The 16,493-nt window shown below is 40.0% G+C and overlaps 1 protein-coding gene across 1 annotated transcript in view; it reads left to right on the top strand.

The window, feature by feature from the left end:
* The window catches only part of GLS (glutaminase), an 84,721-nt gene extending 68,228 nt beyond the window's left edge, over positions 1–16,493 (top strand). The window contains exons 15-18 of the mRNA XM_007942042.2: positions 11,660–11,721; positions 12,736–12,812; positions 12,916–12,979; positions 16,337–16,493. Coding sequence (XP_007940233.1) covers positions 11,660–11,721; positions 12,736–12,812; positions 12,916–12,979; positions 16,337–16,493 — 360 coding nt within the window. The remainder of the gene's footprint in view (positions 1–11,659; positions 11,722–12,735; positions 12,813–12,915; positions 12,980–16,336) is intronic.

Here is a 16,493-nt window from a genome sequence, read left to right as displayed (position 1 = left end):
AGTGTTTACCACAGAACAGAATACCACTGAGGCTGGCGATGGCTGTCTGCTCCACTGTGTTTTCCCCTGGATCTGATGGCTGCATGCAAAGTTTGGGTTTATGGTGAACAGGAGCTGTGTAACAGCTGGGCAGGGGATTTTACTGATGGATTTTGGAATCTACTTTAGGTCTCCTTATTTGACTGTTAACCATAAAGCTGGTAGTTCGATTCCACCAGCCACTCCTCAGAGGTAAGGTTAGGCAATCTAATTCCTTAGTGATACTGCCTCAGAAACCCAAGGGGAAGAGTCTCTATGAGTTGGATACGACTCGACTGAAGTGGGTTTGGTTTGGTTTGGTATGTAGAAGACATGCTTTTCTTTTTTTTTTTTTTCCCCATTTAGAATTTGGTTCTACTTAATTTTTTTTCAACTCATGTAGATTACACTAAAGTGATTTCTGTGTATAATTGTGCCATGTTCAACTTGCTTACCAAAATAAAATTACTGATAACAAAAATTTTAAACACCCAAATGAAGTTAGGTGCCAAACAGTTTCATGGTAAAGCTTTTGAGAATTGTGCCCAAGTGTTAAGGAGTTTTTGTTTGTTTGTTTTTGCTTTTGCTTATTTATATTTTTCTCAAATTTTGCTTTGATTGATTTTTGAGGGTCTTAAAAATACCTTTCCCAGCAGCTCCCTGAACCATATGCTTGTGACAACTTTTCTGAATTTGAATAGTAAACAAATTATAATGAAAGCGATTTGAAAAGTGTAACAGTATAGAAACATCAGTTATTGTCACTGAACCTCTCCTGTGTGTGATCCATAAATCACACAGATTGGGTTCTTCACAATTGAACTGTGAGATCGACATTAAAGATTATAGAGACTTAATTACAGCTCTCTGGAGACCAGTGAACATGAGGGGTTTCTTTAAAGCCGAAGCAGTCAGTTAGGATGTATTGTAGTTGGAATAGCTGTAGAGTACTCACGTCCATGTGTCTTACTGTAGGAGTAGTATCTAGGGCATGGATTAAAACCACAATTCTATATTACGTCCAAAACTTTAATGCCTTTTAAGGTTTCTTTAATTTATACCAGGCTGTCTTTGTAAGAATCTTTTCATTTCAATGGACCTAACTTTTTTTGGGGGGGGCGGGGGCTCTGGTAGCGTAGTGCCTAAAGCACTTGACTGCTAACCAGGAGGCTGGTGGTTCAAACCCACCAGCCACTCCTCGGAAGGAAGATGGGGCAATCTACTTCTGTAGTGATACTGTCTCAGAAACCCAAGGAGGGTCTATGAGTCAGGTCCGACTCGACGGCACATAACAACTTTTTTTTAAGTAGTACAAATGAGTATCTCATGACCAATTCCTTCTCTTTCTATTTTATTCATCTTTGCTATTAGGTTTGTTGATTTTTGGCATTCTGATGTACTTTTTTTGTTGTCGTTATAATAAAAATTGTGAAAAAACATGACATTTATCATGCTGAAAGTGTGGCACTATTTCCTCTATGTAAATGCACTAAAGTAATGAAAACTGATCTTCATGGAATTTTATAAGTATTTGTATAAAAGAGGAAGAAGACCAGGAAGATACGGATGAGAAACTTTGATAGTTGTCAGTAAACTACAGATAAGCTTGGATTTACCACGTGGAAAATGCAGTTTTGTTCTTTGAGGGAATAACTGCCATTGTCCTTGCTTGCTTCTGTTTTTTCATTTGCTGCTGCTTAATTAGGGATGCTGTTTGTTAGAGCACATAAAGATAGTCTTAACCCTTTTTATAATAAGATCATGAAGGAGGGATGCTTATGAAGCCACTGGTATCCTTTCAGGCCACTCATTGGAATTTAGTGGAGTATGAGCCACTGAGTTGTGAAGTTGTTTATTTGCTGCCAATGTTGTGGTAGTCTGCTCGTTTTCACGTTAGCCTAGAACTTTTAGAGATTTAAATGCAAAAAATAAAGGTAGTATCTTTAGTATTTTTCCATTTGGTGTTCGTATTGATGATACAGGAACTTGTCTATTTTGTTCCCTATTTTCTCTTCCTTAAATATAACCAACAAAAAAAGGTTGAGTTAGTTCCTCAATAGAAAATTAGTATCTCTGGTTTCCCTACAAACAGTTCTAGAACTGCTTTTTTCTGCTTTCCCATAACATACTTTCACATTGGCATTGAATTGTTGAGGAAGTCTCAGATGTTTTCTTAGGAAATTTCTTGGCCTAACAGATACCTATTAGTGGTTGAGAGCATTGACCCCAGTGTCAGGCTGACGGGGCTTGAGTCATCACTCCTCTACTTACTCTTCCACTTTCTAGCTTTGCTGCCTTATGCAAGTTATTTAAATACTCTAGACTAGATTGTGAAGAGCTCTGAAGGCACAGTGCCTGAGCATTTGACTGCTAACCAGAAAGTTGGCAGTTCAAACCTACCAGCCGCTCCGTGGAAGGAAGATGAGGCAATCTACTTCCATAAAGATTTACCACCTCCGAAACCCAATGGGGATCACTATGAGTTGGAATTAACTTGATAGCAGTGAGTTCCGTTTTTGGTTTTAGACTAGTTGCTTATCCTTTGAATGACTGCAAGGCTGATGATGCTTAACACACTTAGCTCAGTCTGGGAAGAGTAGGTGCTCAAGGAAAACTACTGTTGTTATGTGCTGTCAAGTCGGACCCAACTCATAGCGACCCCCTCCTTGGATTTCCAAGGTGGTATCACTACGGAAGTAAATTGCCCAACCTTCCTTCCAAAGAGTGGATAATAATACATAATTCTAATTTTTTGTCTTCATGGGTTGTCAGATGTCTTTGATTTGATTGTGACATCTTTTAAAATAATAGTAGTTATTTCAGAATAATCTACTTGAGAAATTTTGAAAATGTTACACTTTAGAGATTTGATTAAGGAGCTCTGGTAGCATAGTGGCTAAAGCACTTGACTGCTAGCCAGAAGGCTGGTGGTTCAAACCCACCAGCCACTCCTCGGAAGGAAGGTTGGGCAATCCTACTTCCGTAGTGATACTGCCTCGGAAACCCAAGGAGGGGTCGCTATGAGTCGGGGGCCGACTCGACGGCACATAACAACAACAACAACAGCCCCTCAAGAGCAGAATGCAAAGTTGGGAGCTTCTTTTTTGAGGTGGTATATTATTTAAGTGAAATCTGTAAGATAAAAAGTTCTCTCTTTCAGAGTAAAATTTACTGTTTGATTTATTCCTCTCTATTAAAATTACCATATGAGGACCTTCTGCATTTATGATCATGAAATTTCTGAATTGTTATTCCCATAAAGGATTTTCTCTAATTCTCTAATAGTCAGTTTGGATTTGTTTTGTCTATATATAGAATATTAATAACTATCTGATTAAGTCATTGGAAAGCTTATGAACATGTGGCTACATTCTCATCTTAGACTATCTCATCATAGAAGTAGTATAATTTTACATATTCATACGAATATGAATTAAGCTCAGATGTAAAGGAAAGATGAAATATCTTTGATCCCATACACAGTGTACAGGTTTATTTTTCTAGCCTTGTTAACTGCTGAGGTGGTTCATTTACATTTGCTGACAACTTGCAGCTTTTCTTTAGCTGCATAGTTCATAAGTTCGTATTTTTAAGCTTAACCTAAAAAGATATTTAAGAAAGAAGGCTGGGTGCTTATTTTCATTTAAAGACTATAGAAGTCAAAGTTGGAATGAAACTTTTAAAACACAGTTGGATCTGGAGTCATGATGGTTTGTTTAGCAGACGCAGAAGGATGTGCATTCCAGGGCAACCAGTACCGCAGTGAGCTAGAAACAGTGAGCTAGAAACAAGAGCAGCTTATGTAAAATGAGGCGGTGGAAGAAGAAGGGTGGTTACTCAGTTAACAGCATTTTGTTTTTTTCCATTAAAGGCCTTCCCACGAGGCCTGAATTAGTCTTTGAAGACAAGAACTAAGGATGAGAAACAAGGGAAAAACCATAGTTTTGCAGTTGGATATAGAGTTGGGAATAAAATAGTTGTAAAATGGAATTAAAACCAGTGGTCTCTCCCCTCTTCTTCCCTCCCTTTCTCCTCCTTTCATTCCTTTAAATATTTAGCCAAGGACTTTTATGAGTAGAGCAAAATTGCTGTATAATCCTTTGATTTCTTTTTATCCTTTGTGTAACAATCTGAGATCTGTTAACGATTTGCAGCTTTGTGGTATAGTTGTACAGAACTGGGAATCCAGATACTCAAGTTCTATTCCAGCTACATCACTAATTCATAACATTATGTGACCTTGAGCTGAAGCCCTTAATTGCAGTGAAAGTAATAAATAAAGTATATCTATAAATGTATTTTACTAACAGCCTATCAGGGATGTTTAAAAGCAATTATAACTTTAAAATGTTGAATTTTTTCAGTTATCCACTATGTAAATATTAAGCAATATGATTATTTTGGAGCTCTGGTGGTGCAGTGCCTAAGGCATTTGACTGCTAACCAAAAGGCTGGTGGTTCAAACCCACCAGCCACTCCTTGGAAGGAAGATTGGGCAATCTACTTCCGTAGTGATACCACCTTGGAAACCCAAGGAGGGGTTGCTGTGAGTTGGATCTGACTCAATGGCAGTGGGTGGGTTTATGATTATTTTATTCTAATTGCTACTTTTACAGAATTATCAGGGCATTTGAGAGGAGGAGACAGAAGAGAAGTTGTATAATTCAACTTTTATGCACTCCAAAAGGAGAATGCTAGGAGACTTGGGCATGTCAGGTTTTAGACTTACAAAACTCATAGATGTCCAGCTCCTTCTAGCTGTTTTAGGAAAAAGTGAAATTTTGATACGCTAAGCATGGACTCAACAGTGTTTACTGAACTTATGTGAACTGTAACATTTTTATCTCACTGTTAAGACCTTGTACAAATAAACTAAGATGAGGTATCTGGTGTAGCGAGTTCTGCCAAAGAGATTTGATAAAGAAAATGTGTTACTGGGCAATCTACAATATGAAGTGAACACTTCCAACATTTGACCTAGGAATTTTAGTGACTTCCTGATCACATTAAGTTTTTCCTTACTGTGGAGGCATACACTAAACATCAGAGTCCTTAATTTATGTAGGCTACTGGTCTTGGGCTACTGTTACTTTGTACCGAGGAAAGATTCATTGCAAGTGATTAATCAAAATACAAATTCCATGCTTGTTGCAGTCACTGCTGACTCATTGTTTTCAGACCTTGCCCTTTTTGACAGGTATTTCAAAATTAATGTAACTCAAGTATCCATTGATCAGGGGGTTAGCACACCTACATCTTGGCAGGGGATGACTTGGGGTTGGCTGGGCCATTTTACAAGGGGTCCCTCTCCTTTAGTCTGTTTGCCGCAGTACTCATTTCGGAGGGCTTGTCAATTTAGTTGAGAACATTTGTGGCACTCTTTCAATAGAGCAGGAAGTGGACTATCCCCAAAGGAAATAAAATTTCATCTGCTGTCTCAAACTATTAAATCAGTTTCATTTTCTTTCTTGGCATTCTACCCCTACATAGCTCATTTCATGATTTATACAACGTTTAGAAATACAGGTAGCTTATTTGCTAAGTAAAGAAGCATTTCTAATTTTAATTTTAAATGTTGCACTTGTATGTGCTAAAGAGCCCTTGTAGCAGAGTGGTTAAGTGCTTGTCTGCCAACTGAAAGGGAGGCGGTTTGAACCCATGAGCTGTTCTCTGGGAGAAAGATAAGGCAGTCTGCTTCTCTGAAGATTTCAGCCTTGGAAACCCTATGGGGCAGTTCTGCTGTCCCATATGGCCACTATGAGTCAGAATCCACATAACAGCAACATGTTTGGGTTTTTGGTGCACATTCTGCCTCCTAGTGTTTCTTTGACTTGAAAAGGGGAATGATAGTCATTTTGTGAACAAGCTCCCATCTTTTGACTTGGACTAAATTCATCCCTGGAGGCAGTCTTTTGTTTTCATGGGAGGAATATGGAGCTTCCATGTTATGCTTCTGTAACTTTCTAAAGGCACGTTCATGTTTTATCCCTCTGATTAATAACAAAGCCTTTATACAAGTTTTCTGATTGATTCTCATTTTATATATACCTGTGAGCAAAAACATGCTTAGTAAAATATTAGTATACTTTGAATAAACTGATTATATTCTAATATCAGCCTTTCTTGGGCTTTAGTTGTCATTAATAAAAAAATTTTCTTATGGAACTTTGGATATATTGGACAATTAAGTGATTTATATACCCACATATAAATTAAATCTCTTTTCAAGTAGCTTGGTCTAATTCAGAATTTAAAAAAGAAATGTGGTTCGTGGAGTCACTGAAACAAGGGTAAGGATTTATTGCTTACAAGGATGAATATACAAGAAAGAATAAGAACTGTGTGTATTAACATCAATGGGATGTAACATTCTGGATTTCTCTTGAGTAGTGAGCAGATAAGATACACATAAGTATGTATACCATGTGAGTATGTTTGTAGATAATGCCATATATGAGGCAACCATAGGAAAAAGATTATTTCTAGGCTAAGAGATTGGAGTAGAGCTCACAGAAGGAGGAACAAGAATAACATTTTAATGAGAAATGGGTGCAGAAAAGGTATTTTCAGGCAATAAATAGTCCATACTGTAGCTTAGAAACAGCAGAAGGGACATTCAGGGTTGTAGTGGGTGTCTGACTGAGGACTCCTTTCCTGGCTTATGCTGCCCCAAGGCATTATTATGTGGGCAGTTGGCAACAAGCTACATGGATGATGAATGCTGTGATGGGATGGGAAAGCATGGTAGCAAGGTAGGGGCTTTGTAGCTAGGGCTTGAAGCAAGGGAAGAATTTGATTAGGAATTTGGGTGTTCTCAAAAGGAAAGAAAGCAGAGTAAACACCTAAGACAAAAACAAGGGCAGTAAGAACAATTTGCTCTATTGAGGTTGAGAGAGAAAGAAAAGTTAGCCAGAATGAAGAACCTTGAATACAAGCCTAAAAAATTTAAATTTTATCAGAATGATTTTGAAATTTCATAAAAGGTTTCCTTTCATGATTAATGTTTTGAGAAGATGGTTAGAAATATGTGGAAAAATTTTAGAATGTAGAAGAAAGACTAGAAACAGGCACCAGTTAGGAGAATTGAGTAAATTTGGTAATGATATTTGAAAACATAAGAGTTAAGGGAGGTCGAAGAATTTATGATGATTACAATTTAAGCCCCAAACAGTGTAAGAAGCTTTTGGGTAGAATATTCAATTAGTCAACAGATACTTAATGAGCACCTATTATGGGTGCTAGACTGTGATTACAGTGGGAATGCAAAAGACAAGGACTCCGCCCTCATGGAGTTTATAAGTAAGGGGTAGAGAGACCTGGGGGGTGGGGGTGGGGGGGTGGGAAAGAGATGTATATGATGATAAGTGTCCTGAAGAGAAATAAAGCAAAGGGCTAAGAAATGATAAAAGAGCGAGTGTTCTAGACTCTGTGAGATAACATTTGAGCAGAGGCCTGAAGGAAGCAAGGAAGAGAGATTCTCCTCACTGCCTGGGGAAAGAGTATCATCGCAGTAGAAAAGCACAGTCAAGGCTCTGTGTGGGAATGCGCTTCCTGCATGAAGATGGGGAAGAAGGCTTATGGCTGGTATAGAACGCCACGGGGAGGAGTGGTGTGGAATGAGATGCAAAATGTCATCAGGGCAAAGCATTTAGGGTTCCGACAGCTGTGGTAAAGAGTTTGAATTTTATTCTAGGTATGATGCAATCACTGGAGGACATGATTTAAACTTTTTAAAAGTTCCCTGTGGCAGCAGAGCATGAGGATTAGTTAGGTGGCCATTGCAGTCCTCCAGGTGAGGGAAGGTGGGAGCTTGGTGAGGTCTGTGGTGGGGATGTTAGGTGCTGTCAGGTCGGCCCTGACGCGTGGTGACCCCGTGCAGCACAGGGGCAGAGTGGTGTGCTCCATAGGGTTTCACCGCTTGATTTTCAGCAGTGAATCTCTCATGCTCTCTTTCTAGTCTGTCTTAATGTGATGCTGAAACCTGTTCACCATCTTAGCAGCCCACTAGCCTCCACTGACGAAGGCAGTGGCTGTGCGTGAGGTGCACTGACCAGGACTCAAAGTTAGTCTCCCACAAGGAAGGTGAGAATTCTCCCACTGACCCACCAGGTGAGGCCTAGAGCAGTAGGGATGGAGGTTGGGCAAAGTGGTGAGATTGCAAATATATTTTGGAGATAGAGCTAAAAGAATTCGTTGATGAGCTAGATGTGGGCTGTGCAAGAAAGAAGAGAATCAAGTACTACCAACAGGGTCTGTATGGTGGCTTTGTGTGAATAAGAAAAAGCTAATTCCCCCTCTGCGGGCAGGCACATCTCAGCACCTTTGTGCTGCTCTTTCCTCTCAGCAAACGCACAGGTTGGAGAGCGGGGCTGGAGCTGAGCATCCGTGGGCAGGGCTCGAACTTGTGAAATACGGCAGCCCTGGATGACTCTTGACCTGGGCAACTGGAGGAATTGTCGTGTCATCCCAAAATGGGGACACTGAAAGAGAAGTTCATGAGGTGTGGGGAAAGGTAGTGGAAATCAAGTTTGACATGATGAGATCTCTGCTAAAAATCCTGGAGGTGATGTCAAGTAGGCAGAGGGACTTGGATGTGTGGAGTTGCGGTGGGGAGTGGTCAGGGCTGCAGAGAAATGTGCTGTTTTTTGAGTCTGAAATAATAGCTTGACAGTCAAACAGTGCTGTAGCCTTAAGATTTGGGAATGGGATTTAGATTAAAAATGTGTATTGGGTAGTCATCCTGCCCAGAGGAATGTGTGAAACCCTTGGGGAAATTATATTGGAACACAAGAAAGAAGAAAACTGGTGATGGAAAATGGGAATGAATATGCAAAGCGATGTAAACGGGATGAAGTGAATACAGCTTGGTGGAAGACGAGGCTGGAGAGGGTGGAGAGGCTGGAGAGGGTGGAGAGGGTGGAGAGGCTGGAGAGGCTGCAGAGGGTGGAGAGGCTGGAGAGGCTGGAGAGGGTGGAGAGGCTGGAGAGGGTGGAGAGGCTGGAGAGGCTGGAGAGGCTGGAGAGGGTGGAGAGGTCAGATAATCAAGGTTCAGAACGGGTACTGCATTTTCGTTTTTACAGAGTTGTAGGTGTTTGAGTAATGAATCTGAAGGTAACTTGCAGAGAATTAAAAATAAAAACTTTTAAAAAATAAGCGCTAAAAGAGGGAATGGATCAGATGTTGTTTTTTCAAAATGGGACCAAGTTGTCTGTATTAAAGCAGAGATGAGGGAACCAGTGAGGGAAATCGGAGGTGTTAAAAACAGAGGGTGAGTGAGGGAGTGAAGGTAAGGGATCTGAAGAGATGTTGGAGGAACAGGCAAAGAAGCTAATCTCAAGAATGAGGAAGGATAGGTAATTCCTTGCTTTGAGGAGGGAAGGAAGAGAATAGAGGTATTAAATGGAGTTATTTTGCAGATGAGTACAGGGAGAGAGAAGAATCCATTTTATCATTTGAGTAGTGATTCATAACCCAGAAGGGTGCATCTTAAAATCACCTTGGGAATTTTTTCCAATTATTATATATGTTTGCCGTTTCTCTGTAAAATGTACCAAACCCTGAGGAGTGGAAGAAAAACTAGGAGTGGGAGGATGCACACACACACATTTTTAGAACATTCTAGATAATTGGGGTCATGCACTTCTCCACCTCCACTGAGAAAACTGCTTTGGATTGTTAAAGAGTTTGCAGGCTGCGGACTACAGAGTGCAGGCTGGGCAGGAGTAATAAAGGGTAGCTGGAAGGGCAGCTGATGGATTGAAGAGGGCTTTGTTTTTGTTTTTGTTTTTTTGATTTGGGTTTATAGAGCAAATTCACATTCCGTACAGCAGTTCACAGACACGTTGTCTCATGATATTGACTACAATTTACCACAATGCAACAGCTCCCCTCCCACTTCCTCCTGATATTTACTTCTTCCCTGTGTCCATCCCTCCATGCACTCCTGCCCCCTGAGCTGTCTCCCTGTGCATACACAGCCCTTCTTTCTCCCATGATTGTTCTCTCCAAGGAGTGTGTATCTACCTCAGGTACATGTTCCACTCCTACGCCTGTCTTTTGTTTGGCCGGGAGCCACAGGTGTGGGTTCAGTTCCAGACCTGAAGGGCAGTCTCAGTGGTCCCACCCAGCTAAGAAGAGGTTTTTTGAAGTGTGATCTGTGGCATATAGCTAGTGTCACCAATAATAATAGTAAGGTTTTATTTAGGGATGTGCTCAGCTAGTTCAACAAGTTCCTGTACTGCAAAACTTTACAGAGTGTTTCACGAATCTTCAGGAAAAGGATTTAGTATTTTACAAAATAAAAACACCTGACCACAGGACCTTTTTTTCATGAAATGTGTTTTTTTCAGAAACGTGTTTTTGCAGAACACATTTTTGAAAACGCTCAATTAGAGTGGTGCAGCAGTGTGGTCAGTTGCAGAGACTTAAAAAGTTCACAGGCTGTGTGGGAAAAGACAAACTACAGTGGGAAGGGGAATGTCCAGTTTAAGGTCTTGAAAGCATAGCCCCAGTGGAATAGCTGTGTTTGTGGGCAGCTGGATTACTTTCCATCCCTCCAATGAAACTTTATTTCTAACCCTGAGTTCTGAATCAATTAGATCATCATCATTTGTTGTTGTTGTTATGTGCCCTCGAGTCGGCCCCGACTCATAGCGACCCCTCCTTGGGTTTCCAAGGCAGTATCACTACGGAAGTAGGATTGCCCAACCTTCCTTCCGAGGAGTGGCTGGTGGGTTTGAACCGCCGGCGGTCTGGTTAGCAGGCAAGTGTCTTAGCATCATAAATGTTGAATTTGCAAAGTATGAGGCAGAAGTGGGAATCTGTGAAGTATTTACAAACGTATGATCAATAGGTTAGTTTCTCATTAACAGTTGGATAAAGTCTTTATGAAAATAGACAAAAATCCAGTGATTTTTGGAAAACTATCCTTTTGCTTAGAAAGATATAGAACAGGAAAAAAGAAACATAGGTAATTGTCAGATGTAGTTATACTTTGAAGCCTTTGAGCATTCAATCAGTGGCAGTGACTTTAACGTTTTGGGAGTTTACCCACCTGTTGAATAGAGGTAGTAATAGGGTGTGAAAATGCCCTGATTTGTATATCATGATCCTTGAAACAAAGATCATCTTTCTAGTGAATCACAGCCATATTCTTATATTTAAGCTGATAATTAATTCTGCAGATTTTCTCAAGATTTCCAAAGCAATGAATGATGAGTGCAGTGAATGCAGGCAGGCATTAATGTACCGTGATTTATGTTTTAATGATCTGAGTTTGTATCAGTATGTGAACCTGCTCTCACTATTGAGATGCTAAGGAGGAAAGGCTCCAATTTTCAATTTCCCCAACTATGTGAGTTTCACAAGCCTCAAATTTCCATTCTTTTGTCCCAACTGACATTCCATTTCTTCCTTCATGAATCTTATCCTTGTTGTTGGATTTTCCCTCAGAACCTCTATTAAAGAAGGGAAAGTATTTTCACACATGTGCATCCTTTGGTTACAGGAGTGTATGCATGCCTTTATCTGCACGGTCTGGCTGAAGTATTCAAAGCACATGGGAGACCACTTACCAGTGACAGTTGTACATTCTATGTATCTATTTTCCCCTGTGGATGCCTGAACTTTCTTTTCTTCACAGGTAAAGTCGGTGATAAACCTTTTGTTTGCAGCGTACACTGGAGATGTGTCTGCGCTCCGAAGGTATGTTAGCAAGGTGGAGTAGCATGTGGTTTACAGATGTTGATAAAGTGGCTTCTGGGCAGCCGGCCATTTTCAGGCTATCCGAGGTCTCACTTCCATTTCCCTTGAATAAAAATGACCGAAAACAAGCCTGCTGTATCCAGTCTTGTCCTTTTCTTCTTATAAAAAGCTTCTCCAAATGGTTGTTTAGTCAGGCTAGTAAGTAGTCATGTTTTACTGGAATTGGACGATGCCTTCTCAGTCCCTCCCCACCCTGACCTGCCTCACATTCTGCGGGGAGAGGAACAGGGGCAAGTGGTGTCCCGCAGATTACAAGGTTTGTTGTTGTTGTTGTTGTTATGTGCCGTCGAGTGAAACCCCACTCATAGCGACCCCTCCTTGGGTTTCCGAGGCAGTATCACTACAGAAATAGGATTGCCCAACCTTCCTTCCGAGGAGTGGCTGGTGAGTTTAGAAGGGCCATATAAAACTATATGTTAAACTTAAGGTCTCTGGTATAGACAAGACTTGTAACTCATCTTTAAAGTGGAAAAATGTGTTAAGCCCCACCTTTGTTTTAAAATCTGACTTTTAGTTCTTGTAAACAGTAGACTATAAAATGTTAAAAGAATGGCAGTTTGTGAAAGCATGCAACTTCGGTGTTAGTATCTTGCTCCTCTGAGACACAAGTAATCTTGGGTCCCCCTGTGCCACTATTCTTGAGACAATAACATAATGAAGCTTAAGAGATGATTAATGTTTCACCCCTTACCTAAAAAAGCAAAGTTAAATAAGAGAGGTGGAATGGCATTTTCCCTGGGTAAATACTCAAAATTATGTGTTGCAGGGGCTTGATGTGTATGATCAGGAGTACGGATTTGGTATTTGAAGACTAGATTAAGTCTGGAGCCTGTGTCAGTGAGCCTTATGAAAGACGGCACCTGTCCCACAGGCCCTTAGATTGATCTGATGGCGTAAAGGTCTCAAGTGTTAATTATTTGATACATAATGAATAACTTAAAATTTGTTTTTCAGGTTTGCGTTGTCAGCCATGGACATGGAACAGCGAGACTATGATTCCAGAACAGCGCTCCACGTAGCTGCTGCCGAGGGTAACGCAGGGACCATTCACCTGTACCGCCCCACCCCACCCCACCGCCGCCCCAAACTTTGCTTGCCAATACTGAAATCTGCGTGGTTTTGTTTTGGGTATAGGTCATGTTGAAGTTGTTAAATTTTTGCTGGAAGCCTGCAAAGTAAATCCTTTCCCCAAGGATAGGTGAGTACTTACATTACCTTCCAACATATAATTGACAATTAACTCTTATTTTCAATAGAGTTGTAACTGTCAAGTGATGGGTTACTTAAATCCATTATGTGTGTATCAGAGAACATTTTTAAAGTTGTGATGGTGACTTAACTAAGGCCACAAACAAAATCTTCTTTCCACTGGGTAGATCATTCACTCCCATATGCTGTTTCTTATCTAAGAATGGTCACTTATTTAGAATTTGTCAGTCTTGACTGTCAGTAAGTATAATGAATGAAGAAAATAATGCTTTATGCGTAGAAAGAGAAAATATTTGTCCTCATGGAGCTTTTAGCCATACAGGATAGACAAGGTAAACGCTTACAGGCCCATGTAGAAAATGAGTAGAAGAATTATTGGTACTGAACTCTAAATTGAGTATGTCGGAATTCCTGGATTTGGGTGGAATCGGTCTTTAAAGAAGTTGAATTTTAATCAGTGCTTTGGGAAAAAGAAGGTTTGAAGTCACAGAAGAAAAGGGTTTTTTCTATCTATAATGGGAGAAATCTGTCTTGAATATATTCTGCTCCTCTCCTCTCCATGCTGGTCCACATGTCACACTGCTGTTCATCCTGCAGAAATGCTTTTGACGGAGTGAACAGTCAAGGCAGGACTAAGAATATGGTTTACTTATATATGTTCTTAGGTAAACCTATACTCATATATTCATGTTATATAACTAGCAGAATGGATGACTCAGTGAGTAAGGAGAAATAAAGCTTTAGAAAGACGAAATACTTGGTATGTATGTTTAGAAATTTGGATTCCGTATGTGAAGACTACAAACTGTATTACGTTTGGAGAAAGTTAGTTACTGTCTAGCAATTAGACCTTTGTTTACTGAACCACACCAGTTGTCTTGGAGTTGATGCCACTCTTGGCGACCTCATGTGCCTGTGTAGACCTGTGCTCCATAGGGTCTCCAGGGGCAGATTTGTCAGAAGTAGATCACCATGTCCTCCTTCTGGGCGCCTCTCAGCAGACCGGAAACCTCCAACCTTTCAGTTAGCAGCCAAGTGTCCGCTTAATTTTCCATCACATAGGGACTCCTTCTGTTTACTAAGCTTGCTTGCTTTTTTTTTTTAATCAGTTTTATAAGTTAGCTTAGAAGAAATGCAAAAAAAATTATGTCAGTGTCTGAAAGCTGTTAGCAATTTTCTAAGTAGGATAACTTTATTCCTAGTGGTTTAAAAGCATCATAATCAAAATGATCTTTACTGGCAGTATTCTAAAACTACACATTAGGTTGACAGTTCTTCCTTTTGTCCTTAAAATGCCCATACCAGTTCTTTCTAGAACAAGGAACTGAATGTTTTATTTTTTCATCCTAGATTCTAATCCCAGCTAAAACACTATTTAAAACATGCTGGAAATATATACTGTGCTTTGTTTATCTAATGTTTGATTTTCCCCTTTAAATTGGCTTCTAAGAATGTGGAGATAAGAGATAGGTACTAGCTGAGATGCAAAAGTTAGCAAAGTAACTAACCTGGTAACTGGGTATTCGAGAATGATAGAATGGAAGCTAAAAACCCAAGACAACCCTTTTCTCTATTTCATGGAATCAGTGTCTCCTGAAATTATGAAATAGGATTCAGCAAAATTACTGTTTTCTTTAAAGCTAACATTTTACATTATTTTATAGAATTGTAACAAAAAAATGTAATTTGCAGTTAACATTCAATTTTTCCATAATTACACGCTAAAAACGATTGAAAAGTATCCCTTCCTATCTCCACTTAAAAGTCACTGACACCCCATAGTATGAAGCCCTATATAACAGTAAAAAACAACTTAATTAGCTGCTTTCGAGAAGCACAGAGATACATGTAAAGTGCTACTTACCTGATTTTAAAAATTAAATACTTGCTACCAAAATTTATCTAAAAATATTTTTTAAATGAAACTATTTAAAAAAATTTTCCAGTTCCACATTGTGACCCCAGTTAAGAGGGTAGCAGGTTAAGGACAGAGGTGGAAAAGACTAATGTTCAGAAATAGAAAGAGGGAAAAAAACAAAAGATGTGTGGCACATGAAAAAAAATGGAATAAGGAAGTCTGGCAACTGAGAAGTTAAATATAAGTAGAGAGAGAATGGAAGAAAGGCTTAAAGTTTGTCAAATATGATGATCTAATTCTCATACCCTGCCATTTATTTTGGGAGTTCTGGTGGCGTAGTGCCTAAGACATTTCACTGCTAACCAGGAGGCTGGCGGTTCAAACCCATCAACCACTCCTCGGAAGAAAGATTGGGCAATCTACTTCTGTAGAGATATCTTCTTGGAAACCCAAGGAGGAGTCGCTATCAGTCCAATCCAACTTGATGGCAATGAGTTTGGTTTTTGGTTTTGATTGTCATTTATTTTAGCTGTAAATTTTAAGGTGCTTTCTTCTCTTAGTGATGTCTTGCAAAAAGCTGATTAGCTAATTAACCACTGTTGACAACTTAATTTCTTCTTTATCCTTAAATGTTCAGCTATATCACTGTGACTAGCACAGCCCCAGAAACACACTATGGAAAAAAGGTGGGTTCTCCTCCGGTTGTGCAGTGGTCCAACCAAGCTCGCAGGTTCCAGTCCTTACCAAACATGATTACAACATGAGTTCCTCTGTGGCCAGTCTTGTTCTTCCAGTGTGTGTCTGAGCCCCGATAAGGTCATGGTTATTTCTAGACTCCCGAGATTGATTCTGAATTGACAGCAGCACAGTTTTTTTTTGTAAAAGGCTAGGCTGATGAATGTTACATACCTGAATTTTCATTGAACATTTTATTTAAAGAGAGAGACTGAGTGTTTTTTCTGAAGTTAAAACTGAACACGAGACGAGTCTGTCAACACTAGACTTCCCTTCCAAAGGTCCTCACCATAAATGCTTAGACATTAAAACAGGGTCCTTCCTTTGAAGATTTTTTCTTTTTCTCCCCAAATCCCAACCTGTCTATGAGACCACTTTTTGAATGATAAATCCCTTTCAATATTTCTGCTGTTCACTTTTGTTACAGTGCTAAAAGGACTATGTTTTGAATGGACATTTAACTCGCATTTAAAATCTACTATTTAAAATGTACTATGCTGGATTAAGGAGCTCTGGTGGCCTAGTGCCTGAGGTATTTGACTGCTAACCAGAAGGCTGGCGGTTCAAATGCACCAGCCACTCCTCAGAAGGAAGGTTGGGCAATCTACTTCCGTAGAGATACTGCCTCGGAAAACCCAAGGGGGGGTCGCTGTGAGTCGGATCATGGCAGTGTGCTGTTGTTTGTTACGCTGGATTGTCTTCTTTGAACGGAACTTACCTAATGACCCACTCCATGCTGTGCTGCTTGTTTAGGTGGAATAACACTCCCATGGATGAAGCCCTGCACTTTGGACACCATGATGTATTTAAAATCCTCCAGGAATATCAAGCCCAATACACACCTCAAGGAGATTCCGACAATGGAAAGGAAAATCAAACCGTCCATAAGAATCTTGATGGATTGTTGTAA

The sequence above is a fragment of the Orycteropus afer genome, unplaced genomic scaffold (genome assembly GCF_000298275.1).
Source record: "Orycteropus afer afer isolate SDZICR_OR568_19922 unplaced genomic scaffold, OryAfe1.0 scaffold00001, whole genome shotgun sequence".
Classification (NCBI taxonomy): Eukaryota; Metazoa; Chordata; class Mammalia; order Tubulidentata; family Orycteropodidae; genus Orycteropus; species Orycteropus afer.
The sequence above is the reverse complement of the archived record's forward strand: the minus strand, read 5'-3'. Positions and strand labels throughout refer to the sequence as shown.